The following is a 15,334-nucleotide window of genomic DNA, read 5'->3' as shown; positions in this document are numbered from 1 at the left end:
CAGAAGGAATGTTGGTTCTTTAGCACACATGAGAGAACTGACCCATCCTGAATTGTGTAGCTAGACTCCTGGTTTTCTTCCAGCTCTCTGAAGTAAACAATCACTAACTTTATTTATTGTTTTGCAGCACACATATTACAGATGCCCAGATATGTCAGTCAACTCTAAGGGAAACAGTGACAGCACTGACATGACTCCAGACTCAGAAATGTTGGAAGAACTTGCTAATGCATGTGTTTAATCCCTTTTAATGTTGCTCAATATGCAAAAATTACTGAAAATCAGAATTACTGAATATAGTCACCTGTTCACTTAAAAACTATTACTTTTCACCATATAGTAATGCATAGTATTTCATGTAAACATACAGTATGAGAAGGATTTTTTCATCTCTAATAAAAATTGCATATACAGTGTCTGTATTCACCCTCCATTATGTATTGCACAATTTATTGTTGGAGGTTTCATTTTAAATTAATACAATTCACAGCTTGCCCATCGAGCCATATTTAGTAACCTAGAATGAAAACATAAGCAAAACACTATGTAGGTGTGATTTTCATTTTGCATAAAAGCTTATATGAACACATGGCTCTAACATGCTAATTTCAGTCCCTCATGTGCCTTTTCTTACACATACAGATGCTCAACTGAACCTCAAAAATGGAAATGTTCACAACTCTCTCTGCGATGGACAAAACAGTGTAAAGAAATACTGATACCTGGGAGATGAAAAGAGAGAAAAGAAAAAGTTTGCATGAGAAACGATTTAAATGGGAGTTTAGATGAATGAATATCCTCAGGGAGAATGAGGGGGAAGGATAAAGATGATGTAACAGAAGAAGAGAGATGGGGATTTAAAACCATTTTCACTTTTCCTCCTTTCTTTTTTTTTTTGCAGGAAGTGACAGTAGGAGCAGAGTTGAGGAATAGAGGGAGCAAGCCATAACAAAGACTATTTGGAAAAGTTTATATTCCAGTTCATCATCAGAAATTGTTGCGCCTGTCAGAAATGCTGTAGAACAAACCTGAAATCTGAATCACGGCCAACGCTGAAAATAAAATGTTGACGAAAACTGAATTTTTATGAGTTAGAAACTAGTGCCGTCTGTTTCACTAACTGAGTTATGATTTCTGTTATAGTTATATATTTTAGCTTCTGATTCCTACATGGTTTTGAAGTTCTTCCAGTGATGTGCTCTCTGAGGTAATCTTCGGTCACTTTTCAAAACTGTAATGACTTTCAGTGAAGGTGACACCTGTCTCCCCTGTACAGTGTCTCTACTACAGGACAGCAAAACAAGCAACAGTATTTTTGCCTGTTTTGTTGTGGGACTGTGGAGAAATGTGCTGTCACTGTAGAGAACTAAGAGACACAAAACTGAGGAAGAGAAAAATAGGCTTGAAATAGATGAGGGTCATTTGTCATCACTCATGTCCTGTTTGCATAATCATGCTTATTTGTATTATTTGTTTCACATCCAGATGTTGGATCTTGTTCTGGACCTTTTTGAATTTGTGGAGCTCTGCAGAAATGCCCCAGTCGGCCACTGAGGCCCACTGTGAGGCGTCAGTGCTCACCACTTCAGCTGCAGAATACACAAGAGCCCAGGAGCACTGGAAGTGGCATATGTTTGTCCAATACAGCACTTCTTTTTATAGTTACAAGACTGTGAATGAGTATTTTGTTACATGTGGATGCCGTCAAGTGGACTAGCTGATTATTTTTTCTAGTTTTCAGACAACTTTGAAAAAAAATAATACTTACCTTGTGTATTCATGTTTGTAGTGGTTAGTGCTGTGAACCAATGAATAATATTATTGACTCCCAGCATCCTCCCAACAGTAGAACATATTCCTATGTAAATGCACAACAAGGAAGAAGAAAGTCCTGGAGATGTACTTTATATGTTGTATACACAGGTTATTTTATTTATTTTATGAAGTTATTGAATCTCTCTGTACACGTACATTTTATTTACATAACTGCTAAACTATTGCATTCTTGTTATTCTTGCATATAATGTCATAATTCTGACATTTTTATTGCTACTTATTTTTTGTGTAAAACAAGTGTATCTTTCATCCACTGGTGCAACTTATTTTCACTATCACAAACTGCAGGGATTATCCCTCAGGGCTTCATAAAACATTATCACACCACATTTGATCTCTCCACAGTTACCAAACCTCAACTGAACATCTGTGGGAACATTGTAACATAAGATATATTTTTGGGCACTGTGAAATAGTGCTGTTATGTTGTAGCAGCAGTAATGCAGTAGCACAGGGGTAATTTATGCAAATTAATTGCATGTATTAATGAAAACAGTGTTTGATATAATTTTATAACTAAATTGGTTTGATAAAAGATAAAACAAAGTATTTCTTTCTAGAAGACTCCACTGAAATAGACTTTTTTGTGCATAGTACATGTTAAAGTTTACAACATGTGTCTGGGCCACGTAAAATTCTAATAGAAAAATATTAAAATCATTTCCTCACCTCTCTTTGAAGATAATCTCCTGAGTGTGTGGTAATAAGAATTTATCCACAATCAGCTCCGGTCTTAACCCTGAGTGATAAAAAATAAAAATTAAATTGTCCCTTCCATTTGTTGGCTCCAATTAATGTGTAAGTAGAAGCAAAGTCATTGAGTGGATAGAACAGCTACGAATACATTTCCTTCTCATCTCCACCCAAACATTTCTTTAAAATAATTGCCTCACCAACCTGCCTTGGATACTATTGTACTGGCAGCAGGTCTTGCAGTCTATGCAAATAATCTGCCTGGTTTCTAAAATAAGACAGATTTTAAAGTCAAGGATAAATCCATACATGAAAACATCTTCTCTTCTCTGATCTTTAATGACATGCTAGAGGTTCGATGGATCAGGGAATGAAAAAGAGAAGGGCGTGGAGGCATACTGTAGCATACATTATTTCATGGCTTCTTATGTCACCACAGAAAATTAATAAAAAAAGGCCCAACAATGACAGAAGGAGACATTGATACAGCTTCAAATCTACACTAAAACACATACAGGTCTGTGCTGCAGGTTTGGTATGTTTTCTCAAGCTGAGACTCCTAATGGGAAATATACTTCATAACACATCTTCTCTCTGTTTCTCCCTTGATTTATATTTTTACATTTGTTGTTCTAGATGGGAAATGCCTCAGAAACATTTTTGATCCTGTCTAGAATATCAAAGGACAATGACTTCCTCATTGGAACTTTCTACTCCATTTTTGGTAAGTGATTTTACAGGGATTTACAGCCTTTAACTGTACAAACATGTGCTCAACTCCAACAGCTCTTACACATCCTGTCATGCTGCCTCCTAGGTGTGTTGTCCTTGCTGGGGAATGGGATCCTGCTGTTTGTGGTCTACAGAAAGAAGTCCTCCCTGAAGCCGACAGAGCTCTTTGTGGTTAACCTGGCTGTCAGTGACCTCAGCATGACCATAACCATGTTCCCACTGGCTATCCCGTCAGCCTACTCTCACATGTGAGTCAACTTGTTCGTTCCATTGCTCTTCCGTTATTTCTGTCACTTTGTCATCTCCACATTCGGTATAATCCATGACGGAGAAGGACAAATGGTAAAGTAAATAGTAAAAATCACTTCAGCCATCATTGACGAGGCCACTGTCAGTTCCATTCTTTGGGAGTTTGAACAACCCATGCTGGTGTTTTTATTACCATAGGCACCGCACACACAAATGTCCGTTTTGTAAAGCTTATTGTTCATTATTAATCAATAACCATTCCCTATATTTGAATTTACACATTCAGCGGTAATGGAGGAACATTATCGTGCATATGGAGTTGAATATGTGGACATCAGCAGAACACAAGTCCAGAAATCTCTTCTCTTTTAGCCCAATGAATGAGTTGTGGACTTATAATCCATGCCCCACCTTGTAGGTTATTCTGTCAAGGATTTTAAAATAGGTTTAGTGTAATAACTAATAATCCTACTTCAGATTATTCCAGTCATCGTCATAATACTGTTATTATTGGAATCCCGTAAACTGATTTCCTCATAATTTTCCTCATATTGTCCAGATTGATATAATCATTTACTGAGAAAAATAGCATTGAGTTTTATTTTTTGAAGAACCTCTTACAGTGTTCACACTTCCCAGACCTACAACCACATTATTTCTATTTCTAGAGGGTCATAATGTGCCTTCTTGCTTCTGACCCTCTGAGCATGTGTAGTTAAAATCTGTCATATGTGCCGTGATTGGATAAGAAAGCGTCACTGGTCACAGTAGCTGTATATGACCCAGGGGAAGGCCAGAAAATGTAAATGATTTTATATTTATATATTGCTTTCACGCTATTTTCCCCATTCACCTCGTACAATAATTTACACACCAATGGAACAGCCATCAGGGGTTCAGTGTCTTGCACAAGGACACTTCAGCTAGAGAAGCCAAGGCTCAATCCACCAATCCTTTAGTTCATGGCTGACCTGCTCTGTGACCTCCTGTGGCCGAGGAGGTAGAGTCGCTTTAGGTTTCATTGAAATCCTGAATATCAAGATAATATAAGGATGTCATTGTTTACATGTGTTTCCCTTCTCTCCCTGTTCAGGTGGTTGTTTAATAAGCCAGCCTGTACTGTCTATGCCTTCTGTGGTGTTTTATTTGGTCTGTGCAGTCTGACCAACCTCACGGTGCTCTCCTGCGTCTGCTGGCTCAAAGTCTGCTGCCCAAACTATGGTAAGACAGGCAGTTTTATGATTTACTTTTACATGCATGTAAAACTTCCATCCTCACACTAGAATATACTACACTCTATCTTTATATAATGATTATTGAATGATGTTCAAAGGGAACTGTATCTTGAGCTTCACATTGTTGGGAGTTATGATTATTGCCCTAACCTGAAGCAAAAAAGAAAGAGAAGCAAATCATAGGCTTGATGTGAAGTAAAAGGCCCCATCCTGCAATAGTGTAAATATTCATGAGCTTGTTTAACTTTCCTAAACATCACAACATGTAAATAAGATGTTTACAAGGCTTTTACTCTGTTTTCTTCCCTTTCTAATATATTTCCCTGCAGAGTCTTAGTTTCAAAACATCACAAACCATCCACTTATTGGAATTTCATGATTCCCTGGCTGCATATATACTGTCAGTGGTTACTAATACATTTCAGTTTGTGCTGTTCACTTTAGAGAAGAGCAGAGTGAACGCACATTTTCTTTAGTCATTTCTACAAGAGCCATGAAAAACAATCAGCTTTTTTAGCATTTAAAAACAGTATTGATCAATTTACTTAATCAATCGACACACACATACTGTAATGAGAATACAGACAGATATAACAGCATTTTAAATGTTACTTGATGTAGATGTATTTTTTCAGAAATTATTGCTTCTCCATGTAGACATTATATATTATTACAACTATGTTTTCCTCTGTTATTATTATTATTGTTGTTGTTGATAAGCACATTCATAAGGACAGCTAGATTATGGTGTTATTTATTAAACATTTATTAAATGTTGATATCCTGTTGATATCCTGCTCATGGCTGTTAAATGAGGGTATTTAAGTGCTGGTGACCTCCACCTGCAGAGTTTACATTCTGATGTCAAGGACAGTCAAGGCAGCCATACAACCATGTGCTTTTTAAAGCATTAGATAGCAGCTGTGTGATGCCAAGGTTAAAGAGTTGTGTTTTCATTTTAATCCAGTGGAGCTTAAGGTAAGCTGTACTCAGTTTACAAATCCACCATCGCAGCTAAGCAGAAGAAATCCCTCTCACTGTAAGTGTCTCAGCGTAAAAATCAGATGAGATTTCATGCACTTTCATTTACATTATGTATTTACATATATATACATTTTGCCTGGCCAGATCACAAATCTAATTGCAATCCTGGCATCTTGGCTTTCTCAGGTTTCATGCAAATCAGGTTCAGATCCACTCACTCCAGAGGTTAGTATTAATGCAACTGAAGCTGTTTAATAACATCTGGTGAAATGCCAGAAGAATAAATTATGCAATTAACAGTTTAGTCACAACAATTGCCCTTAGCAAGCTAGCAGTCATCAGTAACGTGGCACAAACCAAAAGCATTATTATATTTACAGCTCCTCTTCACGCCAGTTTCTCACTCACACAGATCAGGAAGCAGATAAACACTACAACAGCTCAGTGCTCTTTTTATTTATTTATTTTTTGTGACTGTATGAACTAAAATCATTGGATCCTCTAGCTGTCGCTGTAATAAGACAGGAGGACTGACAGCTAATTCCAGTGCAGTATTCACAGACGACAGACCTTGGACAGGTTGCCTTCTCAGACTTAGTGCTTTTTGGAGAGACAAATGCTTTTACTCCTTCTCAGCTGTCTAAAATAGCAATTGGGGTGATCAGATTTAAGTCCATCGCAATGGATTTTGGCTAATGATTAAGAATGACATATGGCAAAACAATCCAAATGCACTGTCCACTTACTAGCTTGATACATTGTGAGCTTTCAACTGTACTACAGGGTCTTCATCAGCTGGTTATTGGAGATGGCTCTGTTGGCATTATAGGCCTAATTGATCATTCTTAATTTGTTTAAGATAACACTGACAATAATCCAATAAGCCATGCTGTCAGGATGAAATTATTGCAGCCTCCGTAAGTCAACAGATGTGTTTCCATGACAACTGAGCAAACTCATCTGCTGATTAAAAGTGTGAGCTGCTCTTTAAAGCTGTGGATAAAAGTAAAAGGGTCCTTAGGTTATAATTATTTTGTGGCATGTCAAGTGAATCTCACTGCCCTCTTCCTCAGGGGTCAGTGCAGTAAGTTTGCAGCAGGCAGTCTCTGAAAGGTTGATATGTTCTTCTGTTGGCAGTCAAGTGAATACTATATAGATAGCCTTGAAAATCCCTAATTATAATACTTCCAGGCATTCTGAAACAAAAGACCACGTGTGAAGACCCCACTTGCTCACTCCTAACCCTGATTTTGTTTCTACCCTGATCCCTTCCTGCAGTTAACAAAGGGGGTGGAAGGATTGTTCTCCCGCTCATTCAGTCATGACATGTCAAGCTAGAAAACTGGCTGGATGCATCTTTCAGAATATGGTTCCATCCTCAGTAGAATAGATCCTTTATGTGACAGGCAAGAAAAACCAGTGCTGCTTTGCAACATATACTAGCTCTCACCTGGCAGCACAATTGCTTATTGTTAAATTCCCTATATATATATTTACATTTATACATATGTTAATTCCATCCTGTCAGGATGCTGCTGTCAAATTTGCTGTTAGTCCAAATTTAATCTGTATCTCAGCAACTTTCAGCTGTGTAATCAGCTTGTGTAATTGCAAGTAAAACCTGTCTGTTTTGTGTTGTGATTGTGAGATCCCTGGCTAACAAATGATTGCTATAGTAAATTCTATTTTTAGAAAGGATTTAGTAGTTTTGCTCTTTTGTGTTCCTTGGAAATTTCATTCATAAATTCATTAATTTTTGTGATTCTTTCATCTTCATAATAATAATTCAGCTTCTACTCATAACACAGGCACAGTGTGTCTCTGAACAGTGTGTAATTAACTTTAGTGTATTTTAAAACTAAAGCTGTTACTTTGTGTGCACATTTCCAAGTTTCTCTCATAATTAATTTTTTACTCACTTCTTCAGCTACATGTCGCCTAACTATTTTTAACTACAGCTTTCAACTTTTTTAACTACAACTTTAATAATGATGATCCCTCTTTGGATAATTTACTTTGATCAAACCTGCACATCTGTTTTAGATAACAAACCCGTGATTTAATGACTGTACTACAGAACTAAAAATAAAACACTGTAAAGCTGAGGAAACGAAAAAACTCACAATATCACTTGAGATCATAGAACAAAAACAGCTCTAATTGAATTTTTAAATAATTTACTACTACTGCTGCTGGACCATGTTCCATTAATTGACGTGAGCGGAAACACTCTTTTTCTTCAATATACTTTTAAATCCTCTGAAAGCGTGGGTGGTAATCAGGGAAACTGGGTTTGTAGGGATCTGTATGCATCGTTTGTGTTTGTACATATGTGCAGGTACAGGTATTTGATTGTGTTAGTGAGAGTTAGTGTGTTACCAGCTTTAGGTCCTCACACTCTGCCATACTCCATCCAGCACCTTCAGAACAGAAATATAATTTTTCAGGATTATTAGTAAATATCACTAAATTACCCACATGAAGATACTTCTACCTAGTGCTTACATAGCATATTGTGTATTGGGTATTTTGTAAATAGTTATTTACAAAGAGCCAAAGGGCTGTGACATATCCCTCTTCAGAGCAACAGAGATATTTGTGTAGGCAAGTGAAATACTGTTACTGCGAGGCTGTAAAGTGGCCTCAGAATGTCATCGGTACATTACCAGGCAAAGGTTATTCTATAGAATTAAATGAGAAGGTGTGTCCAAACCTTTGACTGGCAGTGTACATGGAAAAAGAAAGACAGAGAATTGGTGTTCACTCAAGGACACATACTGTGCTGTGCTGCTATAACTGTAGTGGAAATATTAACCACATCAGATTGAAGGTGGTTTCACTTAAATAGCTCTCTACTCTTTCTGTGCTTGTGCATGGGAGCTCATTTTTACTACAGTCTATTATGACTGCAAACTGTCCCGGGAGCCAATTGCTAATGAGCATAATTAATCTCTTTGCCACTGAAGCCACTGAGGATTTATTTATATGATTGAGTCTACACCAGACCTTTCTAAGCAGTGCAGACAATTAGGGTCCACTTCTTTTTTTAAATACATTGTTAGAACAAAAGTCATTAAACCTTTGATTTCATGCATATATCACCATAAACGATTATATGGTAATGTATGCATGATCCTATATCAGGAGGTTAATTCAATTTCATTTTTTAAGACTCACTGATTTGCTAATTTCTTTGAAAGCATTATAACTATCTCAGCACCACTTAGATACAATTCATCAATTATGATTCATTTTGAAACCTCTGCAACAATTATCAATTAGTTCCTGCTGAAAGAAACTGTTATTAAATTAATTTCAACGTTCCTGTTTGTCAGTTGTGCTCACATCCCTATGCTATGAATAAATGTCTAGTTGTACTGTAAAGGACGGATTCTTTACTCCAGGGAATCTGGATTCTGCATCCTAGAGTGCAGAATCCAAGGATATGCCCAGTCATATGCTTAACACGTTCGCCCGTACACACCACTGCCATCCACAGAACAGAGCTGATCTGACACTGATGCTGTTTCAATAAGACTTTTAGAATTTCTTATACACAAACAAAAAGACAAAAAACAAAACAAAACAGGAATCAAAGAAGAAGACGAGAGGGAGTTGAGGAAGAAATCTGCAGAAATTGTAACAGCAGCATGTAGCAGAAATCACAAGAAATCACAGAAACTGCATGAGTTACCAGCTGCATAGTTACAGCTATAGCTGTTTTGTATTGTTGTAGGTTTGATAGGTGCCTTCTCCCATCTGTGACTTTCATCTCTTTTAATAGATACTCAGCTGGATTAAGACCAGGACTCAAAGCACGCCACTTCAGAACAGTCCTGTGTTTTCTTGCATTTAGATGTATGTTGAGACAGACACTGACACTGAGCAGAATGCCTCGATAATCTGATTTCACCCTGTTCTGCACAGAAACAAGGCCATAAGGCATCACAGTGAAACTTCTCCATGTTTCACTGTGGATCTGGCATTCTTTTCTTTGGAAACTTCCATTTTGTTTTCTGCAAACATAGAGCTGATGTCAGTGTTTTAGCAAACTTCAGCCAGTTACTTTTTCTCTTTCAAAAATGGGATCATCCATCCTTAGTGCAGTCCCCTTTTATTCAGATGGAACTTGCTGTTGGAGGTTATTCTTGGTTCTTTTCCACTATTCAAGCGTTTCTGCTGTTCAGTCATTGTTGTTCTTGCCGTCACATCCATGGAGGTTAATGGTCCCATGGAAATTCTTAATACTATGAGTAAGTGTGGTCACAGGACATCAGATGTTCTCGTAGTTATTTAATCTCCTCCTTCTTTTGTCCTTGTTCAGTCCAATAATTATACTAAAGAATACACTGAGAACTTTTCCTCTATTTAAATAGGCTGCATGACTGAAAAGAATCACATCCTTGAAGCAGCTCTACATTCCCTTTATTTGTTCCCTGTTAAGGGATACCAATAATTTAATTCAGGCTATTTCAGAAGATCTTTGTAGAATAAGCATAGATTAAGCTCCTTTAAGCCTATTTCTCTAACCGTATTGTAAAGCAAGGGCATGTAGGCATTCATGACAAAAACGATTTTAATTTCAATATCTTCTTTCAGGGAGAACAGCACTGCTGCAGCTGTAAGTGTACCCACAGATCTCTACACACAAACTAATTCAGGCTTTTGTCTGCTTAGAAATGCAATGAGCAATAATAATTCGCCTTTAAGAGACTTTCTTACAAGGTACCTTATACTGTACAAATGTACACAGCTTACAGTCACATTGACACATGTAAATCACCCAAAACCACACTAGGAGATTCTAGACCTGCAACACCAGCGGTTTCAGACGTTCTTGCTCTACCTGAAAAAACTAACACTAACAGATGGTCGGTTCGAGATACAAGAGGCGTTTCAGCCACATTTTAGACATTCACATCACGGACTTCAGACAGATGGGTTTTCATTAATTCTGTCGTCTGCACAGATTTTGTAACAGGTCTTGTTTTACTAACTTTACCTGAGTATCTAAGACCTGAAGCAAAATTTAGGCTTGAAGTTCTGTCAGTTCTATTTTAACTACATCGGTAGACTGGGTGCTGAGTTTGTGAGCTATGCAGTATAGACACTGATGGATAACTGAAGCTGCTGCATGCTGCACCCTCTGTGGAGTAAGTCTGAGGATGTTAAAGGCCACTTGCATGGAGTGATTTGCATATATATGACTAAGGAAACAAACAGTGACTCTATGTTTATGGAAAATTGAGGACTGGGGTATGGAGAGTAAAAACTGTGAAGACATTAATGGGTTGATGACACAAGGTTCGGTTTCAGTCTCTTCATTATAGTCCCATTTGAGTTATTATGGGGAGAGTATCACATTACAATCAACATTAGCTGCTGATCAGTTAAACTCTGGTTTAATTAGACTGGATGCGTGAGGGAAATTAGTGACTCACTGACAATCTGAAACACCAACATTATGAAAATGTTTCTATCCTAATGTGGGACAAAGGGAAATGAAGCTGTGTTTAAAACCTTTGCTGCATCACTATTTAAAATGTAAGAGCACAGGTTTAAACTCTTATTAGACCTGGTTTCAGTTCCCTGTTTAAAAAGAGGTTAATTCCTCAGGTGCAGTTAGCAGTGATACTGTATCAGTAAACAATTGGCAAAATGAATCTCCTTCTGCAGCACCAAGTTGAGTGACTGCCACGGGGCTTAATCGCCTCCTCGGCACCCTCAGCTTTAACTGTAAGAGGCTCTGACATCCAGCTGAAGCAGCACTGCTGTAGATAATGCTCCCTGTGCTTTCCTCATCCCTGATTCCACACTGAAGAAGCCCTTGTCTAAACCAGTAACCATGGATTAGTAGATAGGTTAGTGCTGAGGGCTGTTTCACTGTTCCCCATGGTTTCCCTTATTCGTCCTCTGCCACGTGAGTAGAATGACAAGCAAGTGCTCCACCACTAACCGTACTACTATGAAAAGATATGTATCATAAATGAAATCTACTGCATTCATTAGGCTCTGATAAACATGTGATCACAAAATGAAACTGTATAAACATTATCTAGGAGCTTCCTATAGAAATAAATGTTGATTTAAGTTATATATCACATCATTGCTAAATTCCTGCCAGCAGACAGAAAACATCCAATACTGACAAACAGAAGCAATTATATTGTCCTCTCTCTATATATAACCCCATCCATCCATCCATTTTCTATACCCGCTTTTCCTGGCTCAGGGTCACGGGGATCTGCTGGAGCCTATCCCAGCTCTCTCTCAGGTGGAAGGCAGGGGTACACCCTGGACAGGTCACCAGTCCATCATATAACTCTATAGGGTGTAAATGGTTTAATTGATGTGCAGCTAATATCTCTGTGTAAACATGCTACATAACTACTTACACAGAAAATGCTTAGGTTTGGTATTTTGTAACCAAAATCAACATGCTTCAGTAGAATATTGTTGCAGTGCCGTAGTTTCTCCCAGGTCAGTAATCGCTCCCCTTTCTGTCTCTCTTCTGTTAAACTCCTCCTCAGGTAACAAGTTCTCATACTGCCATGCCAGCCTGCTGGTTGCCGGGGTCTGGTGCTATGCTGGAGTGTTTGCTATAGGCCCCCTCTCAGGCTGGGGAGAGTACGGGGCTGAGCCTTATGGAACAGCATGCTGCATCAACTGGCATGTGCCAAGGCAAAACACTGCAGCCATGAGCTATATCATCTGCCTCTTCTTCTTCTGCTACATCATGCCCTGCACTATCATCTTCTTGTCCTACACATTCATCCTGCTAACTGTTCGGGGCTCCCACCAAGCTGTGCAGCAGCATGTGTCCCCACAGAATAAGATCTCCAATGCACATGCACTTATCATGAAGGTAAATGTAGACTGTAGGCTCAATTTCCACAATTCGTACTAAATGTTATTTACTGTATGGATGTGTGTTTCTATGATAAATGTCTTGTGTGTTTTCTTAGCTTTCTGTAGCAGTTTGCATTGGTTTTCTGACAGCATGGAGTCCATATGCTATTGTGGCCATGTGGGCAGCGTTTGGTGACACAGCAAGTGTACCACCCCTGGCTTTTGCTGTAGCAGCTATTTTTGCAAAGTCCTCCACCCTTTACAACCCTATTATTTATCTGGTCTTCAAGCCCAACTTCCGCAAGTCACTGTGTCAGGATGTGGCCCACTGTAGAAGGACACTCTGTGGATGTCTGTGTCAGCACAGCTCAGCACAGGAGAGACCTTGCAGGCAATCACAACACAAAGAAGAGTACGACTCCACAAGGTTGTCCAATGGCCTAGCTGAGAACCACGGGGCCTGCAAACACTGCCCCTGCCCTGAAACAGTGATTGGTACCAGAGGGAACTTTACACCCTGTAGCCCCCAGCAGACTGCCAGGGTACTTAAAGGATCACTACACAGTGAGGTGGCTGTCAGTCAGCTCTCCATTGAGTTACAGAGCGACTTCCTCTAGACAAAGGAACACAGCGAAGATTTGAGAAGGTGAGGAAGAACACGAGAGGTGGAGAACTGCAAGTTAGGAAAAAGGGAAAAGTAAATGAAAACAAAAAGATCAAGATGGATTGAAGGAAACAAACAAACAAGAACTTGTCTCATGCCTCAAAAATATCACATTGCCAAAAATAAAACAAAAAGCTAAAAGGATAACCAAGCCAAACAACATGTAACCACAGATCTGCACATCAAAATTTCATCAGGTCAAATCAACACATATTAATAACTATTTGATCACTCTGATCAACATTAAGACTGTCTTACTGCAAGTCAATTCAAGATCAATACAGAGGGAGGAGTCCCTAAACTACCTTCTATGTTTTTTATTACAAGTACTGTAGATGATTATGTATTCGACTGATAGGTATTTATTCATGCATGCCTGAAACTAAAGGATTACAGGGTTGATGTTGTTATTTACATGGAAATTATTTCTGTCTTATTTCTGAGGCCACATAAAGTTTTCCAACCCGCTGTCCATTTAACTGCACTGTAGTAGCCTCTACATCTAAAAGTTTAGAAACAAAGCACTGACCCACTGAAGTCACTGTTAAATGTAGAAAAATGAACAAGGAGGACAATTTGTCTAACCAGACCTATGACCAGGACAGAGGGCATAGCTGCATTATAGAAGCAGAAAATCTGGGGGCAGGACTGATTATAACCATTTCATAAGTTACATTATCCCAATATATTCTCTGTAGAGACTTCAAGACAAAGGTATTCAAAATAGCAACAGAAAATAAGTTTGAGGCTTAATCCACAGTTTCTGAAGACCTGTCTCTGACATAAGCTGTTTGTCACACTGGCACAGGTAATATTCAGGTGTCAACTTCATCTTTTGGAAATTATGTTCTTTCTTTTTTTACATCTAATCTAAAAAATACACAATATGTTTACAACTTTGGATTTAGTTCCATAGTTTTAGTTTTACTTTTTATTCATTATGAGAGCAATGTTCAACAAAGTTTGACAGGTCATGAAACAAACATAAGTTTGGCTACAAGTCACAACTGAATCCTTAATCACATTACTCTTAAGTGATATTGCAGTTCCCATATTCTGGCCATTAACTTTGTCTGTATATTATCAATAGTGCTATTTTAATATAGTTATTGTTATTATTATTGCTGAGAGGTTAAAAACACAAAAATAAGTCCATAATTGTAATAAACTAGAATTATCTTCAGTAAATTTGTTTGTGTGGGTGTAAGAAAGTGATAGAGAAGGAAATAATGTGTGGTTTTTATTTGTACTATATCTGTGTGCATTTATTCAATGTGCCTCAGTGAAATGGGCAAAAGTAAAAGTATGCAGTTTTTGAGAAAAGTATCTGCAAATTATTTCTCTGATGCACAAACAATAAAAAAAAGAAGAAAGAGGGCATATTAAATATGTTCCTTAAAGCCATTCTAACAAAAGAACAGTAGTTATTTTGGTGTTTATGCATGGATATATGGTCATTTCCCTTTTGTGCTCCTGGTGCCTCTTTAAAAAGAGGAGATTTGAAACATAAGAGACACAGGGTTTTACCTCAGCACCTGCCAAAATTATTCCAATAAAAAATGCCCAGCGAGCACAGCTTCACTGCCGTGTTTGTCCAACAAGCAGTTTTGATTTTTTTCCACTGGCAGCATGCAGTAGGTCATCAAATGGAAGTTAAAAAAAGACCTGTCATGGACAAGATGAATTAGCTGTGCTAGCATGCACGTTACGGTTGACGAGCGTGACTTTCAGGCCATGTCATGATTCCCTTCTCTGCCACGGTGAGAGTAAAGATTGCAGATCTTTGCAGTTTCTACAAAGTACCTGACTATAAACGTGGTTCTCGTTACGTTCTCTCACTTTCGCTTTGACACTAAATAATTTGTTTTAAGTCATGCAAAACAACCATGTCAGCACTGTATTCTGTATGCTGCTGCTGTCTGCACTCCTCAAATTACTGCTTCTTGAAGAAACTGATACCAAACTACCACTGCCACTTGGAGTAAAACTCTTGCTCAGGACTCTCTTAGCTGTTGGGCTTACACTGTCTTCTCAGGCCAAGATTAGCATGGCATAAAAACAAACCAAACACACACACGCACACGCACACACA

General features: G+C 38.3%; 1 protein-coding gene across 1 annotated transcript; it reads left to right on the top strand.

The window, feature by feature from the left end:
* Positions 1-3,165: 3,165 nt before the first annotated feature.
* opn7b (opsin 7, group member b) lies at positions 3,166-13,195 on the top strand. The gene is made up of 5 exons (XM_026333040.1): positions 3,166-3,253; positions 3,347-3,509; positions 4,604-4,731; positions 12,260-12,594; positions 12,695-13,195. Exons 1-5 carry the CDS (start codon positions 3,166-3,168, stop codon positions 13,193-13,195), a joined length of 1,215 nt encoding a protein of 404 aa, XP_026188825.1.
* The last annotated feature ends 2,139 nt before the right edge of the window (positions 13,196-15,334 follow it).

This window comes from Mastacembelus armatus, chromosome 7, assembly GCF_900324485.2.
Source record: "Mastacembelus armatus chromosome 7, fMasArm1.2, whole genome shotgun sequence".
Classification (NCBI taxonomy): Eukaryota; Metazoa; Chordata; class Actinopteri; order Synbranchiformes; family Mastacembelidae; genus Mastacembelus; species Mastacembelus armatus.
Note: the sequence above shows the minus strand (reverse complement) of the source record. Positions and strands in the feature narration are given on the sequence as shown.